The 25,508-nt window shown below is 43.0% G+C and overlaps 1 protein-coding gene across 5 annotated transcripts in view; it reads right to left on the reverse strand.

Annotated features, from left to right (window-relative positions):
• The window catches only part of LOC146859226 (uncharacterized), a 75,308-nt gene that overhangs the window by 21,494 nt on the left and 28,306 nt on the right, over nt 1-25,508 (reverse strand). For all 5 annotated transcript variants that reach the window (XM_085649920.1, XM_085649918.1, XM_085649919.1 and 2 more), the window contains one exon: nt 12,244-12,291. In XM_085649920.1, the coding sequence (XP_085506046.1) occupies nt 12,244-12,291 (48 nt within the window). The remainder of the gene's footprint in view (nt 1-12,243; nt 12,292-25,508) is intronic.

The raw sequence follows: 25,508 nt of genomic DNA on the forward strand, positions 1-25,508 counted from the left end.
CCAATCTCACCCATGCTAAAGGCCGGCCCTGGTGTCTTCAAAGTATGGAGGGGCCCCTCAGACTAAGGTGTTAGTTCCATTTTGATGATACAAGTTCACATGGACATAGAGTTTCTGGTGGCATTTATTTGTTGTTGACAACTTTACAGAGAGCTAAACTGGGTGGTCCTTGAGAAGGAAACATAAAACATAATTTGAGCTTCTGAAGAGCTTCCATCTTTACATGTTAGGCCTTCACCATCCTGAATGATCATAAGACTTTAATGTATTTAGACCAAAATTTTTGCAATGTCGAATTCCTTAATAGGACTGAAGCTCACTGTTTAAACCAAAGCAGGGATGTCCCATGAAAATGTGGTTGCACACTCTAGAATATATACTACATCAGATGACAGATTCCCCTGAATGGTTGTTATCTCTGGAGGTCTGATTCGTGGAGTGCAGCCTGTAGAGTAGAAAGTCCCTGAATTAATGTCCATGTTATAACCTCTCTTCCCTTTTACTGTTCTGGCAGATCTAGTATGCTTTCCGGTGCAAGTGACCTTTGTCACAAATCCCTTGATCTGTTATATATGTTATTATGGCATATATCTTACTCACACAGTGCTAGACTACTTATAGTGGTATTACTTATAGCATGGGTGATTTCGTCCCAATGCCTAGACTACAGCACTACTAATGGTAAGGGGCAAATGATTCTAGTAGACGTACACAGCTCCATTTAACTGAACTTTTTCTGTAAACATGTACATGCGAGGTTATAACCATGTTGGGTTATGAAACCCCTAAAGTTGTAAGGTGCTCCTTATGGTTTGCTGTAGTAAGACTTGTCTCTCTTTTTCCAACATGGTGCTCCCATGCCGCTCCACTGGATTTCCACTCCCTTCGAAATACAATCTACAGCCAAGAGAACTGTCTGGCTTTCAATACACATTAGCAGGAGGGGAATTTTGTACTCTGGCTGAATCTGTGAACTAATCCCTGCAGGTCAATGTCTGATCTGAGAAACAGCAACACCAAGACAGAAATCTGGCTTGGTGTTGAGGCCCAAATGATACACTTGATAGGTAAAACTGGGTTGGCTCCTGCCACAAATCCCAGTACTCTGTGCTGTGAACAAGGACTGCCTATCTGAAGTACACATATGGCAAGGTGGCTGTTTGACTCCTAAATCGTCACAGTGAAGATTTGCATGCCTGTATGAAAAATGCATTGAGTGGACATTCACTTTATTGAGTCTGTTGGTTGATTGCTGAGCTCGAATCCCCCGACATCACCTCACCCAGAAGTGACTGCTTGCCCACGCTATCCTGGGAGACAACTCCAGAAATGGTTGTACTTGGCCCTAGGAGTATCGGATCCAAATGACCTCAAACTCCTTCTCCCCCCACACACACACACACACACACACATGTGGCATCAAAAGTGAAAGGTAAGTAGCGTTGGTGGTTCAGATAGGAGTTTTTAAATGCCAGTCAAAATACATTTTCTCTCTTGTCCTATTGCATTTTCTGTTTAGACACAACCGAGTCACACTATTCCGTTTTCTGTCCAGCTCATATGGGATTTCGCAAAATGTGGTCGATTCCACTGTTCGAGCTGCTGAGATTAAAGAATTGCACAGCGGCATGGGATTTTTGTGAATCGTTTCCATCGAGAGCCTTGGTATATGCTGTGTCAGTATTTCTCTTTTTGGATGGGAAATCTGAATTTACATGCAGGAAAGCAAAAAGATGGCTTAAATCTTTAATTCTTTTTCAAAACTAATGCTAAAAATAACATTTATTATAACATAATAAGGAAAACACATTTGCTTCCTGATTGTTTTTAATTAGTAATTTATATACGCATGGAATGTTATGGGTAAATCAGTAAGGATTTACAGATATAGCATAATGGAGTTGAACAAAATAGTTCTAGCTTGAATACATACACTGGGCCAGATTTACAAGCTTCTCATGCAGTGCAGTGAAGCAGCCACAAATGCTGCACTGCGTGAGAAGGAGAGAGCAGGAGAGTGCCATATTTACAGAAATATGGCACTTTCCTCCACTCCCCCTAATGCCTGTGTAAGAATAAGCAGCCGTGCGCCATGGACACGCCTTTGCGCTATAGTGCAAGGGAGTCTCTGTGAGTCTACTATAGGTTTTGTACTGGAAGGATAGCTTTAAACATATTCCCAGTTCGTATCTGTACTGTACAGTGCAGCACAGATGCAAAGTAGGAAAATAAAGGGAAGTAAAAGCTTTTCTCCTTCATAGCGCCTATCTGATTGAGTGCTACTTTCTGATGCCAAACCTTGTCCACTTTTATAAGTAAATAGGGCCTCATTTACAAGAAAGTGCCCGCAGGACGGCACCATAAGGCCTTTGGCGATGCCACTCTGCGGCACTTTCAAAGCACAGGGATATGCTATATCTATAAGGATATGATGGCTCCCTTTGCTCTCTCGCTGGTGCACAATTAGGTGCCCTGCGCCGACGCATGCACCCTTGCACCATGGTGCAAGGATGCCTGCATCACGGGGCTTATTGTTTATGTGCAGAAAGGTGTTCCATCCTGCACATAAAGAATATGAAATGGCGTTTTTCAACTTCTATGTGTCCTGCATTATCACACATAGACCTTGCAAAACGTGAGTTTTTTAATGATTACAGGACACCGTCCTGCACATAAACAATTCAAGAGGTGATTTCCTTGTTCTATGTGTGCAGAATGCAGCACAGATGGAAAGAGGAAAAAAGCAAGGAGAAATTAATGATACATTTCTCCATGTTTAGCCTCCCTACTCCTCCCCTGGGGAGGCGTAGCATTCAGTTGCATTTCTAGGTTTACAATTTCTTATAAATATGGAAATGTGTCAGGTTCCATGGGTGTTGCCCAGGAACACCCATAGCAACACCCATGGAAAGCCCCTTTAACACAAAGTGCTGTGTGTGAAGGGGCAGTATTTACAAGGAAAGGAAAAGTGGCTTTTCATGTCCTTCTAAATATGGGACAGCAAAATGCACCGCCTGTGCATCCCAAAATGGGACGCACCAGCGACGCAATGGGCTTGCAAATAAGCCCCATAGTGATTTGCGGCAGAAACCATGGGTGGTTCCATGGGAACGACCATGTACCACCCATGGCACGGCCCCTTTGCCCAAAGTAATGCAAAGCATCGCTATGCGCTGCATATCATTACTTGCAAGAGATTTTCCAGCGCATCCTTGGTGTGTGGTTTCCCCATTATTTATGCCTCTACCTCATGTATTTTTGACTGTGTGCTGTACTACATTTGTGCTGGTTTTTGTACTCTGGGCGCTTTACCAAAGCTGATCAGTGCTAAGTTGCAAGTGCTCCCTGTGTATATTGTGATTATAATTTGGATATCCATTATTGGCATATTTGTTTTACTGGCAAGTCCCTTGTAAAGTGCACTATGTGTGCCCAGGGCCTGTAAATCAAATACTACTAGTGGGCCTGCACCACTGATTGTGCCATCCACATGCGTAGCCCTGCAAACATGTCTCAGACCTGCCACCGCAGTGTCTGTGAGTGCAGTTTGAACTGCTATGTCGACCTGGCAAGTGCACTGGAGCTGCCTTTTAACATCTAACAAGTGTAAATTTCAATTGGGAAGAGATAGAGTCAGATACGATGCGTTCATTTCTTCTATCCCTGCGCCAATGCTCAATTGGCTGCCATGCGCCAACTCAGGCACCCGTGCAAGGGTGTCTGCTTTGTGAGAATGATTATTTTTGTGTAGGAAGGGACACCTTCCTGCACAAAAAAAATGAAGGAAGGCAATGTCCTCCTTCCATGTGTGCTGCTGAATGCAGCACACATAGAAAGAGTAAAAACAAGGAGAAATAAAGTTATCTTTCCTCGTTGCACCTCTCCTATGCCTCCCCTGGACAGGCGTAGGCTTTTGACACATTCCCAGGCTTACAGAATGTTGTAAATCTGGGACTGTGTCACATACAATGGGTGTTATGTGGGAACAGCCACCGTAACGCCCATAGCATCCCTTCCCATTGCAGTGTGAGGCAACCGAGCAACTTGTTCTCTGTTACCTCACACCATGTCTCCAAGGCCATTCAAAGCTACGCATGGTGGCTTTAGGTGACCTTGTAGATATGGCCCTGCAATGTGCACCATTGCAGCCTCATTAAAAGTGATATTCCAGCGGTGCAGCGGCCTTGTAAATGAGGCCCGTAACGTTTTTTTGTTTCACTGTTGTGATGCAGACACGGCATTACATCTTAATAAATAGATTATAAATATAGAATATAAATTGTTGGTATTGAAATTGAACTATTTTGTGGTTGTACTGTTTTTTATGGTTTAACTTAAGAAAAACAAAACATTCAAAGTGATATTGATTAAATAAAATTAAAGTGATTTCTATATTTCTCTATTTGCAGCAAATCTGGTAAGTTTCCTAGTGCATGTGCAACCCCGTCTATAGAGGTCCCGGTGCATACACATCTGCGGCTTTACTCAAATTGTTCTCCTACACACAGCCGTAAGCACAGGTGTGGCTGTCATACAGAAACAAACCCTTTTTACAGTGGTATCACTGCACTGTCACGGTTTCCGTGCATCCAGGAAATTGCATCATATGTCTCAATTACTTACCGGTAATTTTAATTACTCCAATCTTTGTCCTAGTACATACTTCCTGAAGAAAGACTGCATCTGGTTTCCTGATCACACCACTAGCCAAGCTTTTTCACCTTTCTTATGGTTCTGTACTTCCGCCCACCCCTTTTCCTCATCAAAGGCTTTCTCAACCATAGAACACCCTACTGATAACTTACGGCCTGATTTAGGTCTCGGTGGACTGGTTTCTTTGTCACTACGATGACAGATATCCCATTGGCTGAAATACAAATCCTATTTTATCTAATGTGATTTATATTTTGGCGGACGGGATATACATCACCGTTGTGATGGAGTAAGCTGTCGGCCCAGATCTAAATCAGGCCCTTAGCTCTTACTCTCAACATTATTTTAAGAGAGAGGGAGGATGCATAATTTCTAGGACGAGGGAGGAGGACTCAGAGTAATGAAGATTATCAAGAAGTGAACCAAACATTACCAGAAAAAGATTGTTGGAGCAGGGGATGAAGAGATGAATGAAGGGAATGATTGATGATAGTTTGAATGAAGGATGAATGGAAAGAAGGACAATGAGATGAATGACGTGTGAAAATATATAGGGTGATGGATGGAAAGAGAAAAGGATGAATGGATTGGTGGAATATGGAAGGATATCAAGAGAAAGAATGTACAATGATAAAAAGAAGGAATGAAAAAGAAATAAGCATAGGAAGGACGGATACAAAGAAAGATGATAACTGAAAAAGCCAAAGATGGATGGATAATAGTGCAGAAAATGGAAAGAAGGAATGAAAGCAAGATGCAAAAGACAGTAAGGAGAATGAGGAGAGGACAAATGACTGAAAAAAGGATCGAAAGAAGAAATATTTTCAGAATTCCCTTGGGTAAGCAGTCTTCCGAACGACTGCCGGGTTCCCTTGCTTGACCCACTCCCTTGGAGATATTTGGGACATGATTCAAAGTGGGGCTATTTTATGTTTCTGCCCAGTCCCTTGATGAAGACAAATTCACCACAGAAGAAGCTCATGCACTGCTCTGTAACTTCACTTTAACAGCGGCCAGTGCAGCCCTTCAATGGCCATAAACATGCAGGCCAATCCACTGCAATTCACACAAGCATCAAAGTAAATGCATAACCTTCACAGTAGCCTGACACAATGTCGCAATGGCTGACACCAATTGGTGCCATTTCAATAAAACAAGGCCCGCGTGCAGCTAAGGAAACAAAGGCAGCATCCTCTAAAACTAGAGGGGCGATCTCTCCCTAAACAAGGCCGCGTCCTGTGGGCCGGTACCTCCAAGCTCCTCCTTTTTAGGCGCCTTTGAACTGTAAAACATGATTAATCAATGAAGTACCTTAACTGTTGGCCTCCAAATAGCACCCTGGTCCATAATTCCCCATGAAGTGGTGAAAAAGAAGGCACAAAACAAAAACAGGGTGTTGTATGTTTGAGGAATTTTTATGTTGAAAAGGGAGGGTATGGAATACGAAACCATAAAGAAAGGAAGAAGTACCTTGGGCATGAGTGTGGTGAAGTAAAAGGGTGAAGTCTCTACAGAAAAGATTTGTTGTTACAAGCACAGTTGATAAAAAAACATTTGTGGTCAATATGCGTAATCTACACATGCCACATGACATGCACACACAATTCCATCAATAGCACTCCGGGGGATTAGTGTACTCCAAACCCATCTATCTCCAAGAAACCAACAGCTCGAGGGTCTGCAAGGGAAGCCATGGAGCACAGCCACTAACCTTGCCTTCGTCTTCATCCATCTCCCACCTATGGCTGCAGCTAAGACCTCCCTGTTGTTCAAGATTCTTCATTAAAACTTTTATTCCAAACATCCCCCTTTGGGGAGATGTCACTTTGATGAGCCTTGAAACAACATATGCTAGGAAGAATTAGAGTGGAGGACGATATCTTCTATCTGCTAAGACCTTCTTCATGTTGGTCAAGATTCTTCATTAAAACTTTTATTTCAAACATCCCACTTTCGGGAGATGTCACTTTGGAGAGCCTTGAGACAACAAATGCTAGGAAGAATTAGAGTGGAGGACGATATCTTCTATCTGCTAAGACCTTCTTCATGTTGGTCAAGATTCTTCATTAAAACTTTTATTTCAAACATCCCACTTTGGGGAGATGTCACTTTGGAGAGCCTTGAGACAACATATGCTAGGAAGAATTAGAGTGGAGGACGATATCTTCTATCTGCTTTCGCGATATCTCCTATGCTTACAAATATTTCCCAATCCAAGGGTGCGCCAGCTTCAGTAAAGTTCAAGTCAGTCCAACAGTTTTACCTCTGGTCACAATACAAGTCCAGAGAGTGGCAATTAGTAGGGTTTCTGTCTTGTCACATTTTATATTATTATAATGACTGATTCCTTGTTACTTTGGTGGCTGCAGCCCTCCAGAAAATTTCAATCCTTTCAAATCTGGTACCGCCATGTAAGTTAAATCTCTATGGTTGCTTCATTAATTGATTCTTGTTGATTATCAAAGTTTTTCGCTATCCAGTATAGCTCCGAAAAGCATTGAACAAAACTTTGGGGTTGACTTGTATAATATATTTGTCACTTACCAAAGGCAACAACGACATTGATTGTGGATATTTACAAGAAACGAGGAGTACGTTTGCTAATAATATAGGCATCTCGTTTATGAAAAGGGGCGTTTCAAAGGACAGAATGATGTATTACAATGTGCAATTGAACTTGCTTCAAAAGTACATGTAAGATGCATCTCCATACATTCATAAATACTTCCTCCGAGCATCTGCTTGGGTTATAAATTGACAACAACTCAGGCTAAAACTGCTGGTCAAAATAGACAGTGATTTGGCTCATCTTGGAGACACAAAATTGCCAGTTCAAGGGAAAATGAATGGATTGAAGACAATAAATACTACTTAGCGTAGTTACTATGATACGTTGTTTTTAGCGTTAAGGAGATATGAGCATTTTACTATATTATGCAATAATTAGTGGCTGTATTATTTGCTTTTTTTTAAAAAAATACAGCCTAAAGAGTATAGACCAAGCAATAAGAGGCATCCATGGTAAAGGTTCAAGTTGATGTAATTACCAAAACTAGATATTCTGTGTGAATAATTTACTTTGTGCATGAACAGGAAGAATTATGAATGAGAAATCATAAATTAGATCCAAGTAAAAGAATGTGTTTATATAATTTATGTAGAAAAAACTCAAGAAAGGAATTAGGATTTTGATGACCACTGAGCAGAAAGGTTACAACAAATCAGTTGTTTTGATATAGTAATTCCAAAATAGTAGACAGCAGGTGTGCACATAGAAGAACGATATATTTATAGCAACTTTCATATAAAAGGATTGAATAAAATGTTGAAAATGTGCCCTAGCTGGGGGATCTGCCCAGATTATATGACCTTTTTGCTGAGCCTTCTGTTTGCTGGCTATAGAACTCTGTACACTTTACCCTGCGAATCAGGGGTAAAGTGCTTGTGCTCCTCCTTTCAACATGGTAAAATTGGTATACTCCTGTTTGGCATATTTAATTTACTCATATGGCCCTAGTATAAGGTACTAAGTGGATCTAATGCCTGCAACTTAAATTCCACTAGTGGGCTGCTGCACCCACTGTGCCACTCACTGCAGTGCCTGCCCTCTGAAGCATATTGGCTCAAATTTGACCAGTCAAAATAAGACCTCTTGCTAACCTAAACATTCCTCTTAAATATTAATACGTCACCTCTAAGTCCCCATCTGGCAGGGTGAATTTTATTTGAAATGAGGACATGTAAAGTTTTAATGTTTCACAAGTCCTTACATTGAAAGATTATGAAAGCTATTTTCACTGGAGTTTAATGTTAGATATGGGAGAACACTAGGACTACCTTAGTACATTCCGCATACAAGCCCCAGCCATCGAAGCCCAAGTTTAGAGTGGCCAAAGAATTTGATCATCATAAAAATGCCCAAAGAGAGCTGGGTTAGTCCTGGGAACCTTTACACTAGATGCCCACGGAGTCCATTCTAACCCACTAGGTTGCACCAGGCATAAATTTGACACACTCATGCACCCACTTCAAATCAATCCTGGACCTGTGGAAGATTAGAAGAGGACTGAACCTGCTGTCTGAGACCTTAGATGAGCATAGAAGACTGGATCTTCTCTACCTCTTGTACCCATGACAAAGAAGTAGATTCAAAAGGTCATAAGCGGACCTCCTGTTATAGCCACAGGGACACAACAAGCTACAAGAGGCTTTTTCCCGCAACTGCCAAGCTAATCAGTAGCAACTGGACCTGGGCTGGACTCTCCTGTAGACTTCTGCCTGCCACCCTGCGAAAGTGCCCCTTCGGGAGCTTTAGAAGTGTACTCATGATGACAATTGGGACTTAAAGACCATAGGTAAAATCTTTGGCCAGGGTGAATCTGCTTAGTGTATCCAGCCCGTGCTCCATTGCGGGCAGCATCAAATTGCTTCTCCTTCCTGTTCTACCCGGACTATTGACTATCATCAGTACTTTGTGGTTCTTGGTGCTATTTTTGCTTAAAACTTTAAAAATACATCTATCTTGTTCCCCTAGCAGATTTTTGTCAGATTGGGGTCATTTTATTTATTACATTTTACTCCATTTTTTTTAAATCATTTGAGTTTTTTATTGTTTTGAGTCATGATTGTATAATGTTTTAGTATGCATAAATACTTAGCACATTACCTCTAAGTTAAACCTGTCTGCTCTGTGCTATAGCTGCCAGGGTGGTTGGGCTCAGATTAATTTAGTGATTTGAGGGTTCACCTTGACAAGGACTATAGTTATTACGTGAGGTGGTTACTAATACTTCATCAAATTCACTTGATTTCGGTTGATAAAAAAAAAACCATAAAAGGGTACAGCCACACAAATCGAGTTAAAACATTCTTAATTATAAAACAGTCAAGGAGAAAAATACGCAAGTGAATGATGGAAAGTAGTCTAGTGTACATAATAAAATAACATATCATAATTATGTTGTCGCCGGCCATATGGGGCAGGAGAATGGGGCCACATAAATAAAGTGCTAGTGCATTAGCAGAAATTATATAAAACAATCATCAGATTGGTAACCCCAATGAAATAAACAATTTATATCGCCCCTTTTACCCCTTGTTAACGCCCTTGTACAAGATCCAGCAGTAACAATATTACTGTACATAAAATAGTTACATAAAACAGATATATACAATTTAAAAGCATACATTTCAGATTACAAATTAATCCTCGCTTGCCAGGTGCGACCTAAGAATTTCGCTGTTGCGCAGGCAAACAGGGGTCTAGCATCTGATTTTAATATGCGCATGGCCTCCTCTGAGTTTCGGGTCCCTAGTTGTCTGCACACAGGTGCTAACCATTTACTCCTTGGTTTCGCATAAACTGTGCAGGCAAAAAGGATATGGCCAGTTGATTCGTATGGACAAGCACAAGAAGGACAGCCCTTGGATCAAGTTTTATTATTCATCCAAGAATTAGTAAAAGCATTAATAGTTAGGCTGCCATGCTTAAACTGGATGTACAATTTCCTATTGGCTGGGACCTTGATGACATCAAAGAAACTTTCTAGGGAACAGTTGGGTTTCGAATCCATAAAGGTATCAGCTAAGGAACCCTGTTTGGATTATACAAATTTATTCTGATCAACCCATGCCCAATAAAGTTGCTTTACATGGTCCCTAGTATAGGTCGGTGGGTGGCCTATGACCTGTTGCCAATGCTTGTCCAAAGGTTATCTACATAACTTGATCCATCTGATCTTTTTGTTACTGTCTAAGGCTGAAACCTCACTGAAGGCTGCGGCATATGATGGTAATTCTGGAATAGTGGCCAGTCTATGCAAACAGAGCAATGGGCGATGGGCGAAGTCTCACCAGGTCATTATTCGACTTGATTCCCAGATCAAGTTTAAGAGGGAGAAGGGGGGTGCTTTGGGGGAACAATACCAGGTTTCTGAAGAACTTATTTTCCACTACTCTGAGGTCACTTGCATTTGTTGTGCCCCATAGCTCCGCCCCATACAGAGCACTGCTCACAACCTTACAGGTATACAGTTTAAGGGCAGGTGCTATCGGCTTGGTGTATGACAGACGATGCTCCGGTAATCTGAGAGAATTTCAAAGATGCCTTCTTCAGGTGGTTCTTCCAGGCCATGCCCTCAGACAACTTGATGCCCAGGTAGTCAAAAGAGCTAACCCTCTCAAGCGGAATGTTATCCAAGAGCAATTTCCCTTTAAAGGTCATGTGGGGGTTCAACATCATTAATTTTGTTTTATCGGTATTGATAACCAGACACCTTTCATCACAGAAAACTTTGAAATGATTTAATAGTTTTTGGAGGCCCATTGGTATTTTTGAGACCAGAAGTGTGTCATCAGCAAATAAGAGTGTAGGGATTTTGTGGTTTGCTAAAGACGGGGCGTCGGCTAATACTTCCGTTTCTTACAAAAAGTATGGATGCAGAACTGCTAATTACCAATATTTACTTTCTAGTTTTTCCATAGACTAGCATTACTGGCCTCTCACCTTAATGTTAATGGTTGGCATATTTGAAAAATAGCACACTTTTGTATTTTTTGTGTGTTTTTAGTTTATGCAGTTTTGCATTTGCAGATGCGGGGAATATGTGTGAGTGAGAGTGAGGCAGAGTGTAGATCTCTAACCATAAGTCTTTAACCTTACACATATTACTAAGAGTTGCTTTCAGGAGAACTTCATATTGTTGCTAATATGCATAACAGACAGGAGTGTGGTTTTAATTCAATTCAAATTCATTAATGTGCCTCTTGCCACTACCAAACCACAACCTACACACAGGATTTCTTTACAATTACTGATTAATCCCTGTGCATCTGATAGGATCATCTATCTCCAAATGGACTACAAGCAGGCCACTCATTTTATTTGGATATTATTAACCAACCTAGTGTTCAATTTCCTAAGGCCCTCTTGTCAAAGCACTGGCCATGACATGGTGTATTTACTCTCTCTCCTACTGATTCTCCACCCTGCATGGTACCTGGTATCGAATTATCAACACCTCAGTTCTGGAAATATCTAATCCCTTGTGATAATGCTCAAGCAAATCCCTCTGAGACAGTGATCTACTGAATCATAGAACTGTCCACACACAAATAGTATGGCCCACATTCTGAGGTTCTTGAAGCAAAATTGTGACCCGGGTAATGGGAGGAAGATGCTACTCCAGCAAAAAAAACAGTGGCCCAGATTTTCCAAACCAGAATTATTGGGTGCTGATTCACACCCAGAAAATCCATGATAGATGGATGGATCGGGGCTGTGGCTATAGGTGCAACTCGGTCCCTGTCTTTCAATCTTCCTAACAGGGATCTTGAGATGGGGGCCATATGTCATTTTTTTACAGACAATAGAAAGTAAAGTTCACTTTCTGCTTAGATTTTGCATCCCAATCCGCATCCTCAGCCCCACCGTCATATTCATTCAGTTTATCCCCATCTGTACATCTGTGCACAGAAAAATCCAATAGTAGTTAACAATGCTTTGATTCTCACCCTGTAAGAAAGGAATTTATGGACACAGTACGGTTTTTTATGTTTTTTTCTACCATTGTCAATTTAAGACACACTTACCTGTACCCTTTTTGGTGCAGTTACCACTCAAGATGGCGGTCGCAGTTTCTAGGGATTAAAAAGGAAAGAATACAATTGAAAAAGTAAATATTAGTCAAATACCTTTGTTTTTATGCTACAGTGACATAATTAAATTTTTATATTTCTATATAATCTGTTCAGCCCCCCATATTATCTTAATTGCTTGTTAATGTTTCTCTACAGTGATTATCAAACCAATGGTGTTTTATTTCACACACAAATCATCAAACCAAATTAAATACATATAAATTACATGTAAATATAGAGAGCGATTTGAAGGTCATGGAAGAGATAGGCCACAGTGGGACAAAATACAATATTTTCCGTAATGGCTTAAAATAGAGGTGTTACTGTGCTGCTCATATTACATGAAAAAGACAGACATGATCCAGTGGAGCACATCAGTCTGCCATCCACCGATGACATCAGGACCCTGCTAGACAACGGGGAGACCGCAGCACTCATCCTCCTAGACCTCTCCGCCGCCTTCGACACCGTCTGCCATCGCACACTACGTGCACTCCTCCACGCCTCAGGGATCCGAGACAAGGCTCTGGAATAGACCACCTCCTTCCTCTCTGGCAGAACCCAGAGTGTCCGCTTCCCCCGTTCCATTCCAAAGCCTCCGAGATCATCTGCGGCGTACCCCAGGGATCCTCCCTCAGCCTGACACTGTTCAACATTTACATGGCCCGCTCGCACACGTCGCCCGACAGCACGACCTCAACAAAATCTCCTACACCGACGACACTCAACTGATCCTCTCCCTCACCAAGGACCCCATCACCGCCAAAGCCAATCTCCATGAAGGAATGAAGGTCGTCACCGACTCGATGAAGATCAGCCGTCTGAAGCTAAACTCGGATAAGACGGAGGTCCTCATCCTCTGCTCCAACCCGTCAGCCTGGGATGACTCCTGGTGGCCAACAACACTGGGGGCAGCCCCGACCCCCCCGACCACGCATGCAACCTTGGAATCATCCTTGACTCAATGCTCTCAATGACCAAGCAAGTCAACGCCGTCTCCTCCTCCTGCTTCAACACCCTCCGCATGCTCCGCAAGATCTACAGATGGATCCCGACAGATTCAAGAAAGACAGCCCCCCATGCCCTCGTCAGCAGCAGACTCAACTACGGAAACGCCCTCTATGCGGGAGCCCCGATCAAGCTCATCAATCGACTACAACGCATCCAAAACGCCTCGGCACGACTGATCCTCGATGTACCACGACACGGCCACATCACCCCCACCTAAGAAACCTGCACTGGCTCCCCGTCAACAAGAGGACATCCTTCAAGCTCCTCACCCACGCACACAAGGCACTCCACAAGACCAGCCCAGCCTACCTCAACAAACGGCTCTCCTTCTACACCCCCAACCGCCAGCTACGCTCCGCCAACCTCTCACTCGCCACCGTCCCACGCATCCAAAAAACAACCACCGGCGGGAGATCCTTCTCCCACCTCGCCACAAAGACATGGAACACCCTCCCACTGAGCCTACGACAGACCCAAGACCTGCTGACCTTCAGGAGGATACTGAAGACATGGCTGTTCGATCAGTAGCCGCCCTACCTCCCCCCCCATCGCCTTGAGACCCTCGCGGGTATGTAGTGCACTTAAAAAATGACTGTTTGATTGATTGATTGACTAGAGTTCCACCTTTACCATATATCCCTCTACATGCAAGGATGCTATTATTGAAGGATCTTAGTAACTATACTAGAGCAGAATGACTGCCCCAGTATGGGCGGAAACGTTTGGCAAATAATTCTACTTTTTGAAATAAAATGTATTGGGATGCAGGGAGATAAAAGTTTTTTCCTATGATAACAGCATGGTGATGGAGCAGGGTTTTCTCAAAATTAAACCTGCTCGGATTAACTCCCCCATAATACCTACTAACAGGTTGCGGTAAAGACTAACACACAAAAACATAATGAAGCACGTGGGAAACTGCTTTACGCATGCATGCATTAACGTGAAATAGTGCATGAAAGAACTAAACTGTATTTGAACTGTGCTTTGAAAGAAACGAGAAATAATCCATGACTAGTCCGCATCTTGCATCTTGCTTTAATAATAATAAACAATGCAGTTTTTGCCTTGAGATTCTGCTAGGAAAACATTACCAGAGAATAGTGCAAAGGTGGGTGGTAAACAGTGAAAAGTGCAGTATCATGTTATTAATGAATGCTTATGTTTTATTTGCTATAGTGAGCCGAAATGGGCCTCAATTATTCTTAAATTGGCCTGATAGATGAGGGGCTGAAAAGTGAGCATGAATATTTCGACAAAAAGTCAGACAGAAGCGCTGAGCGCTGCAGAGGAAGAATAAAAGTTCAATGTTATTCAGCTCAAAGTGCAATGTTTGCCTGCCAAAAGATGTGACTGGCTGTGGGATTCAAGACTTCTTCCGCGGACGTAGCTGATAAATATATGAGAATTAATGTGAAAGTATTGAGTATTGAATTAAACAAACAAGTCAAATATGATGGAATGAGAGAGGGTATCGAACAATGAGTTTACAACATTTTGAAAGGGAACTTAATGGTATGGCAGACCACCTCCCAAATCCACCAATGAGCTGTGGAATTTCATAAATTGTTTCAACTGATGTGGGACGGACATTTAGGTTTTACGGTATAACTGCCTTTCGGGGTGTGGTTTAGAACTGATGGTGAGATTGTCGACAGGAGAGAGGAGAGCAGAGAGGTTATGCGTCGCTGTTCGTCGGCTTGCAGAGAGGCCTAGCTGTTCCTGTCCTTGTCCGGTTTCCTGTCACTGAAGTCTTAGTTCCTGGACTCTATTTCAGGGGACCCCCACTACTTCCTTGGCCAGGGGGGTGGTATTTCACTGATTCTTTCGGTTAGTATTTTCCTTCTTGCTCGTACTTTGCATAATTATTTGCATATGATTTTTTGTCTCTGAAACTTATGTCTCTTCATCTATCCACTCCACCATAAGTGTATTGTTTTACATTATTTTGCTGAAACTTTTGCCTCTTCTTCTATCCACTCCTTCATATGCATATCGTTAATTGAATGATGAGTTTGACACTCTTTGCGTTTGCTGATGCTTTCTCTCCCTCTTGTGAATTTCATTGATCGCATTTGTAACCGTATGCAATGAGAATTTTATTATTCATCTGAGATAAACTTTATTAATCTTATTGAGAGTCTGTCATTATTTAGCTAACTAAATAGTTAGTTAGATAGTACTATCATTATCATCAACTATTCAACAAATTGGTCCGTCGACCAAGAGGAAACAGAGTTGATGTATTGGTTTAGTTATGTATCTAGAGATGTCAAACATGAATCTGTGAAGGAAACTAATTTGATGTCATTAAAACTTTACCCCCAGCGCAACAGGGATTTGGGTGAATGTGTATGGGCCATTTGCATGTTATCGAGTATTGATCCCTGATTAGGTGTTGCGCTGGATCAATGGTTTAAAGAGAAAACATGGAGATAAAGTTATCCCTTGTAACTGAGCTGCTAGACAACATTACTTGCATCAATGTTGATTTTAAATTTATTTGCATATGTCTAGCTTTTAGTTTTACAAGATAAAATGTCTATGTTACACCATTCAATGCTATGATAGACTTTGAAAATATCATTGAGGTATGAAACTCTTGCATAAACGTATGAATCGAATTCCCTTTTCACAGTCTAGTTGCAGCATTATTACTCTACGTCACTAATGTGTGCAGTCGTGACATCACAATGACTGCCCTGAGAGCCAGCGGATAGTCAGCAGCCAAAGAAAAAGTGAACTTTTGAGCAGAACACCCACTGCCACAGAAGAAAGAAAGGCAAGACCAACTCTTCAGCCTCCTTTACTCTGACCATTACATTTTTGAAAATGTTCACAAACTGTCTGAGAAGGAGTTATGCATGGTCATACATATAATAACTGCATGGCTGGAGATAGGTTCAGGAGGATAATTTGTGCCTCGCAGACATTCTAAGCGGAACTGCTACTGCCGATAGTTATTTCCTTCGAAATACTAAAAATATGTTTCTACAAAAAACTAAAAAGTGCAAAGTGTGGTATTTTTTTTTGCAGTACAGTTGATAATGCATTTATTATATCTGCAACAGAATGAGCTCCTACCTCAGAAAAGCAAGACAGGATGAAGGTGCCCATTCAACCATGGGACACAACGTTATCCCAGATCTGCAGGACCCTATGAAGCTGTATAGCTGTTGGGTTTATTTCTTTATCTGCTCAGGTCGCTGCTAGTCTCCTGGGGCTAACCCTGCTCTTTGACACCTGCACAGTTCCAAACTTCGAGCCTTGCATTACCTGCTGCACACCATTCATCGTTTCTTGACAAATGGATAGTCCATGATTTTAATTGAATTGCGTCTTGGAGGTGCTTGTCATGAAAGGTGTGTTTATGCGGGTGATTTGATCTCAGCCAAAGTGAGTGACTTCATTTGGAGCTTTTGTTTTATTGAATCCAAAACACAAATGTCCTAAAACCTTGCTTGCTCTTATATACTGATTTATGTTGGAAAAGTATGGGTTGTTAATGGTCTGGGAAATGCATGTTTCTTATTAAATGTTTGGACTATTTGTGACAGAGCTACAGGCTTCTGATCATTACACCTTACATTTTAAAGTTGGACACTGTAAATGAAAATGTAAAATGGACAACCAGAGAGTGGATGTTGACTAGTAGCTAGATTACTTGCAGCAGGACCTTGAAACTAAGGGACTTATTGAAATGAGTTTGTTAACAGGATTTGCTGCAAGAAATAAGTAGACGTTCTATCAGCCCGTGAATCTTTACTGTTAATCATGTTGGTATGGTCCTGGAATACCGAGTTAAAATATCTTACTAAAGAAATGTTACAGAAAAAATATCAGCAAGTGATATACTGATAATGTAAGAATATATATCTATGTATAGGTGTAATGGACTTTGTGTGTACTTTAAGGAAGTACTTCTAAACATCTTCAAGATACTTAAGAAAATTAAAGCTATACTTACTGTGTAAACTCACCACCACAATATTTTGGTTATCCAAATAGTTATTATGATATTTGTAGCACAATATGTTTGTAGTTGATAGCCTGATACACAATGATCTCTTTGATTAGTTGCTGTTAGGTGTGCCCAATGGGGGAGTCAGTGGTGGCTACACAATATGGATGCATAGAACGAAAAAACCTGCAGAGAGTCTGAGGTGATTGCAAGTCTATCCCTCCTGCATGCATCGAACAACACTCTGACATTGCTTTTTTTTTTTACAGGGTTTGGAACTGTGACCCTCAGATGCTGCTATAGCAAAGTATAACCATGTGTTTAATCCAAAATGAACCATGCACCCCTGAAAGAGTCTTGCTGTGGTCATGACCATGCTTAGTATCCAGCCAAAAGAGAACAGACCATCACACACTACTCTACTGTTAAATATCAGAATATCAGGAACAGAAATATAATACTACAAGAATAGTTGTAGCAAAAATATGGACAGCCAACATATCATGGCAGTAAGTATATATCAGTAAGAATAGATTAACTATTCTTAATCACAATATTTGAACATGTTTAGAAGCATATACCTATCCCTATAACTATACCTACCTACTGGCAATTGCCAGTAGGTAGTTATAGTTAGGATATAGTTAGGATCTAGTTTCCATTGATGCAGTTTTCAAAAGGATTAGCGAGACGGCGAAGAAGAGGAGGCGGGCAGCCCGGGGCACAGCAGTACAGGTAAGTGGTTTAAAATACATTTTTTATTAATGTTTAATTACTTTTTATAATGGGGTGGAGGCGGGTGGTGGAGCGGAGCAGAGCGGAGTTCCATGGAGTTTCTTTGCAACTCCGTGGACCTTCACGTAGCCCCGCTATGCACACTACGCCCGGGGTTAGTTAGAAGCTAACTTGGGACTTGGACTTGGCTGAGTCTGAAGAAAAAACATAAAAAGAGAAGAGGACAGGGTAGCAATACCTTGACCCATAGGTCCGGTGTTTGGGTCCCCAATTTTCTTTTTCAATTGAGCGGCAACATCGCAGAAGATACATGATTCCGCAGCAAAGTTGAAAAACAAAGGTCCGGTCTCCCAAGCTTTCATTTCTTTTGCACTGGGTGGGCCAGGTCCCAGTGAAAATATATTTTATATACAACCCCTGTGGCCCGGCCAATATCCTATAAGGGGAGGACAGCTACATGCTGCCCCCCCTCGGTCCGCGTTCAGCCCCGGTGACCCCATCCCCGGGACCCAACTGTACAATGCAAAGGGTGCAGGGCAAAGCAGCCCACCACCCCAGAGCCATTAATGGCCATGGGGACCCCATCCCCCAGGGTCGGTCTCCTGCTATGCCCCAAGGTGCCCACCCCAGGGGCATAGAGTGTTTGCTCTCACTTGGTGGGAGCAGTTTTAATGGTCCCACCTTGCGAGAGCAAACAGTAAGCCGCTCCCACCCACTGGGAGCAGACTTTTTATCTGTTTGCTCTCACTGAGAAGCGGGCAAGAATTATAGAAGGAAAATGTTCTCATGCATACAGGGAGCAGCATTGTTTGCTGCTCCTTGCGTGCTGGAGCAGTGCAATTTGGAGCAATGCCAGCTCCCGCTGGAGGCATGGAACTGCCTGCGGCTGCCAGGGCTATGAGGCTTCCATTGCAGCCCCCAACAACCAGATACAGGGTGCCCTGGGTGGGGCCAGGGCACCCACTAGTGACTACCCGGGGCTGGGGAGTGAGGTCCATGGGCTGACTTGGGTCTGCGCTGTGATTGGCCTGGTTCCGGGTATAGGGTATCCAAGGCTAAAATGGGACATGGGATGGGGGCCCTCCACTCCTTTCAGTAATTGGGCGGTGTTGGGAAGTGGATTATTAGTAGTGGCTTACCACTAGTAATAAGGCCACAGACACACTAAAAGGATCAGTCAAGGTCTAAATAAGTTTTTTCTTAGTTTAACCCTTAGTAGCTGGCAATGAGCAGGCAGAGGCCACTTAGGAGACAGGTGTGCAAAGCATTTAAAAACACCAATATATTAAATAAGTTAGACACCACACACTCTAAAAACCCAACACTAATCTATGAAAATATATTATCACAATGACAAAACTCCTATATAGGGAACAAGAGATATCTTTTCAAATATTGAAAGTAAAACTAGCGTTTGGAATCAAATAGCACTCAAAGCATTTATTAAGGTCATGCTGGACAGGGACAAAATCCAAAGTTCAGGCCACCCTTAATGTAACAGTTTTACATGCACTTCCAGAAATGTTTCTTGAAGCAGGAAAGGGGTCCACAGCGCCAGTCAATGGTTCAGATGCTCTGGTTTGCCTCTTGTGGCCTGCGACTATAACTCCCACAATGCACCTGGTCAGCTGATGGAGCTTTTTATAAATGTTGCTTTAAATGTCTCCAAACTTCTCTGTGGACCAACATTTGGACCTGTCTGGTTGACAAACAAAGATTTTTTAACTCTGTGGTGCTTATAGAAATATTAGTATTCTTCCATATTTATTTTGTGTTTCTGTGCGTCAAGCGGGGGGCACCCCTGTCCAATGGGATCCAGGGTACCACCCAGATGTATGACTATTTCCTCCAAAGTGTGGTATATTCTTGTCCCAAAAACACTATTCTCTCAAAATCCTACGTGGAGACATTCTCTCCCTTTGAGGTTAGACCAAGCTAAGCCAACCCACTAGTGTGGCTAAAATTCACTAACACTCCCCTTCCATCCGTCTCCTTAATCTAATTACAGGGGCTCCTGCTTGGCTGAGGGGTGCAGGATGTGGGGGTCAGCCTGTGATTGACCCAAACTGTCATTCTCCCTTTGAAGACCAGTTTGGCTACCCCACCCACTTCCTTCCTTTTGCTCTATCACCTGCAGTCCTCCACCCACATGATAGCTATTGTCTCTCTGACAGGAACTTTTACACCTCATTCAGAGCAGCTTTGGCTCAGCCAGGCAGAGGCTAACCAATCAAGAGAGGGCAGCAGGAAAGCTGGATTTTGGCTCACAGAAAAGAAAGTTTAATAACTTACTTTCTGCAATAGATATTATCAATATAACATTGGCAAGTTGTTGGATTTATCTTAACTATTAATTTGATACCTTGAAGTAGGAGTGGGCGGAATTTGTATAGTCAAGCTACGCAAAGCTCCGTGAAACGGTAAAAAATCTCCGCGAGCACGCAGTAATTCCGCAAACACGCAGAATTGCTTGTTCGCGAGGCTTTTTTTCCTGTTCGCGAACACTATTTGCGTGCTCGGGGGGAAATATCTCGCGAAAACGCATATTGAGAACACGAACAAGCAAAAGATTACGCAAAGCCGCGGAACGCAGAATTTTGGGCAATTCCGCGTTCTCCGCGGAACGCAAAATTACCAAAATTCCGCAAATTCTGTGAGCGGAACGGAATTTACCGCCCAGGTCTAATCTAAAGGAGACCTTAGAGGTAACTTATATGTAAAAATAAGGTACTTTGAGACCTTGATAGTACCTTTAAATCCAAATACGAATTTGCATATACTTTTAGGGTAAATGTGGTCTGAAAAGCAGGGCTGTCTTTCTAAATGACAGCAGGCACCACAGTAGTGCACACTTAAGCGCATTAAATCTACTGGTCCTCTAAACTTACCTGCTCAATTATATACTAGGAACTTACAGCTAGGCTGTCAGTACCAATTACAATTGTGTCTAATTTGCATATCCTTATAATCAGAGCACTAGCTCTGTGTCTGGCAAGCAGAGCCCAGGGCACAATCAGAGTTAGAAATGCAGCACCTAGCAGTCAAAATGGGGGCAAAAACTTTGAGGACACTGCAAACAGGTCCTGTTTTCTCACAGCCTGGTCCCAGGACATGTGGTTCCCCAGGGCAGAAATTGGCCTGAGAAGGAGTACTGCATGGTCCCCCTCCACTCATTTTAAATTGACTAGGCCCAAGGAGATGGAGTACTCATCCTGATGTGGGCCCAGAAAAGGGGGGTTGCATGCCCCCTTTCCAATTTAAAAACATATGGAGTCCTGGGGCATTGGGTCCCCTGTGCCGAAATTGGCCTGGGAAAGGGGGCAGCATGCGACCCTCCCATTTAGATTATGGCTGGGAGATGTTGTCCCCGGGGTCGAAAATGAGCTGGGGAAGGGGACCCTCCAAGCATGGCCAAATGCCATGAATGGGGTCGGGTTGGGTGCCTGTGGGGATGTTGGCCACAGTGCCTGGCCGCAAGATTAATGTTAGGTAATTAAATATTACTTAACTTAAAAAAATCTAGAAATTCACTGAAAAACCAAAGGTTACAGGGATGTCTCAGTTAGCAAATAGATTTTAAAAAAACATTGGAAATTCACACAAAAAAACAGAGGTTTCAAGGACTTTATAATTAGATCAGATTTTACATGCACAAAACCACAGAAATTCAGCAATTATAGTTAGAGTTATGTCAATAAGTTATAACTTGTGCCGTAAGGTAACTTTAACTTGTGCCCTCGCCATGCACTGCTAATCACCCCACAGATTACATCACTCAGGACATCTTCTATGACATCGTTGATAATATCAGTGAAATATTTGCTGTAAAATTATTGATGAGAAAACTGTGCATGACTGGGGTACATGTTATAGCTACCTTAGTAACATGGGCCTGTGAGTTTGTTCATCATTATGAAATCCAAACAAGAGATCAGTAGAGTTGCCAGACAACTGAGTGTGTTCTGGAAACTGTGTAACCCGAAATTGGAAAAAAATGTCAAGCAAAGGCTGCCAGCTTAATGTATATCAAGAGTGTAAGGGAGCAGTGCCCCCAGAAATGGTTAAATGCACTGCGCAGTGTGTCAAAAAGTGCAGATTTCCATCAGCTGATTCAATGGGAAAATAAATTCTACTACAATTACCTGAATGCCCCTCTTAGAAGTATGAGGATGAAAGCAACAATAAAATAGTGACTCACTTACCATGAACAAGACTATCATAAGTCGAAATTCATTGGCATCAAGCAATCAATCAATTGAGGGTTTATAAAGGTCCACAACTCACCTGTGAGGGTCTCAAGGCACAGGAGGCTGCTGGCCCCTCTGGATGTGGAGGATCATTCATAAAGTCAGGTCTTGAGGCCCTACTTGATTTGGGTCAGCGACGTGGATCGCTTGAGGTGGAGGGCCAGGGAGTTCCAGGTCTCGGCGATGAGGTAGGAGAATGAACTTCATCCAGTTTTGGTCTTGTGGATCCTGAGGATGGAGGGTAGGATGCGTTGGGCAGAAAGGGGTTGTCTGGTAGGTACGTGGAATGCAAGGCAGGTACTCTGGTCCTATGTTGTTGAGAGCTTTGTCAACATGTGAGAAGAGCTTGAAGGTCGGTCCGGTATGATGCCAAGGTTGCGTGTGTGCTCTGTAGGGGTGGTAGGATGTCTTAGACTGAAGGGGTGGGGCCCAGGATGAGTACTTTAGTCTTGTCCGAGTAAAGCTTGAGGCAGCTGCCTTCTATCCAGGTGGTGATGGCCTTCATTCCACTGTGGAAGTTGGTTCTGGCAATGGTGAGGAAGAGGATCAGTTGGTTGTCGTCAGCATAGGAGACGATGCTGTGTCCATGGTTTCTGATGATGTCGGCGAGGGGGGCCATGTAGGCGTTGAAGAAGCTGGGACTCAGGTGAGAACCCTAGGCACTCCACAGCTGATCTCTGTGGGTTCTGAGAGGAATAGGGGTAGTCTAACTTGCTGAGTCCAGTTGGTGAGGAAGGAGAGGATCCAGTCCAGTGTCTTGTCACGGATGCCTGCATCATGGTGTCTCATGATTAGGGTGCAGTGGGCAACGGTATCGAGTGCAGCCAAGAGGTCCAGTAGGATGAGGGCTGCAGTCGCGCCCCGGTCGAGGAGGAAAATGGATGTTGTCGGTGGTTGTGAGGAGTGCGGTCTCCGTGTTGTGGTTGCTTCAGAAAACAGATTGGGAGGTGGCAAGTACGTAGTTAATTCCAAAGAAATTGGAGAGTTGGGCATTGATGGCCTTTTTGATGACCTTGGCTAGGAAGGGGAGGAGGGAGATGGGTCAGAAATTCTTGAGGTCTGTCAGGTCTGAGGACTGCGTCTTCAGCAAGGGGTTGATCCTGACGTGTTTCCAGGCATCACGGAGAGCAATTGATGGTGCTGCGAAGCTGGGGGGCGATGGTGGCGGCTGCTCTGTGGAAGATGTGGCATGGGAAAGGATCCAACAGGGCTCCTGAGTGGATGCCCTTCATGGTCTTGAGTGTGTCCTATGTTGTGAGTGGGGTCCACCTGAGCAAGGTCTGTTGGGGTGCGGAGTGGTTGTATGCTGTGGTGGCAGGCATAGTGGCAGGGTCTGGGGCGTCGAAGCTGTCGTAGATATGCCTGATCTTGTGGTGGAAAAAGGTGCCGAGTTTGTTGCAGAGGTGTTAAGAGGGTGGTCTCGCTGTTGGACCTGGTGAACTCCTTGACAATGGCGAAGATTACTTTGCTGTTGTGTGCATTGGCATTGATTCTGTCTTGGAAGGCTGTTTTCTTTGTCATTTTGAGGAGGAAGTGGTGTGGGTTGACGGCCAAGTTGAAGGTTGCGTGGGTTTCTGGGGTTTGATGTTCCTCCATCTCTTCTTGGGTCGTTGGCAAGTAGTGAACCAGCTGGCTTTCTTGGAGTGTTACTTGCCTGGTCTCTTCTTTAGACATGCCAGAGTGTTGGCACAGTCGGATATCCATCGGTGGAGATTCTGTCTTGGAAGGCTGATTTCTTTGTGGTTTTGGGGAGAAGGTGGTGTGCGTTGACGGCGGAGTTGAAGGATGTGTGGGTTTCTGGGGGTTTGTTGTTCCTCCATCTCTTCTCGAGTCATCGACAAATAGTGAACCAGCTGGCTTTCTTGGAGTGTTACTTGCCTGGTCTCTTCTTGAGGTGTGCCAGAGTGCCGACGCAGTCGGAGATCCATTAGTGGAGGTTGTGTGCTGCGGTAGTGGGGTCATTTGGCATTGGCAGAGTGGTTGTGCTGAGGGAGTCAATGAGAAATTCTTTGGTGGCCTTGCCCCAGCTGCAATGGGGAGGTGATTAGGGTGGTAGTGTGCATGGCGAAGTTTGGTATTGATTGGCAACATGTAATTACAAACTATCATAAAACAACTTGGACATTTCAAACTCATGACAGTGCAGCATCATTTCTGTTGTTATGCTAATTAAGTGTGGCAGTTCGTCGGACCCAAACGCTTGCACCAGCAGTCAGGGCAAGCCATCTGTGACCATTTTGCTTGCTAGTTTGATTGCTGATGGCAGCTCCTGATACCAGAGGAACTTTGAAGGGATCAAAAACAGTTGCTGGACTGCAGGAGCATACTGAATCCTCCACGTGTGCACTTAAAACATAAAGACTCCAAATACGCTCTTTGTGACAACTGGATTTCACAAGGAGAGCCTCACTGAGGACAACGGTGAGCATGTGTCCTGGGATACTTCGTCCTCTGGGACCGATGTGACCAGTGGACTGGGGATTGCCTTGGTTACCATGGGCCTGTGAGTTCATTCATGCTAATAGAATCCAAACAAGAGAACAGTGTAGTTGCCAGATAAGTGAGTACGTTTTTGGAAATGTGTAACCCAAAACTGGAAATAAAATGTGAAGCAAAAACTGCCAGCTTAATATATATCAAGAGTGTAAGTGAGCAGTGCCCGCAGAAATTGTTAAATGGACTGAGCAGTGTGTCAAAAGTACAGATTTCCAGCAACTGCTTCAATGGGGAAGGGAAGTTGTACTACAATTAGCAGAATTCCCCTCTTAGAAGTATGGGGATAAAAGCAACAATTAAATAGTGACTCACTTACCATGAACAATACTTTTATAAGTTGAAACGCACTGGTATTTGTTTGGCAACATGTAATTATAAACTATCATTAAACAACTTGGAAATTCCAAACTCATGGGAGTACAGGGTCATTGTTGTTGTTATGCATACATATATGTATGCATATATACATATTTATATATATATATATATATATATATATATATATATATATATATATACACATATATAAATATATACACACACACTCATATGTGTATGTGTGTAAAGGCACATCAACAATGCAAGAAAATGCAACCCTCTTACAGCCTCCTCCTATGACAATGATGTATTTCCCTTGTAGTTTTTAAAAGTCCTCTCTTGAGAAGCTCTGTTATCCTATCCCAACTTACCTTAACCAATGACTCCCTCAGAAAAGGCCAGATCCTCTCAACACTGAATAAATCCACCCTAATGACCTCATCAGCTAC

Source organism: Triturus cristatus, chromosome 3_2, assembly GCF_964204655.1.
Source record: "Triturus cristatus chromosome 3_2, aTriCri1.1, whole genome shotgun sequence".
Classification (NCBI taxonomy): Eukaryota; Metazoa; Chordata; class Amphibia; order Caudata; family Salamandridae; genus Triturus; species Triturus cristatus.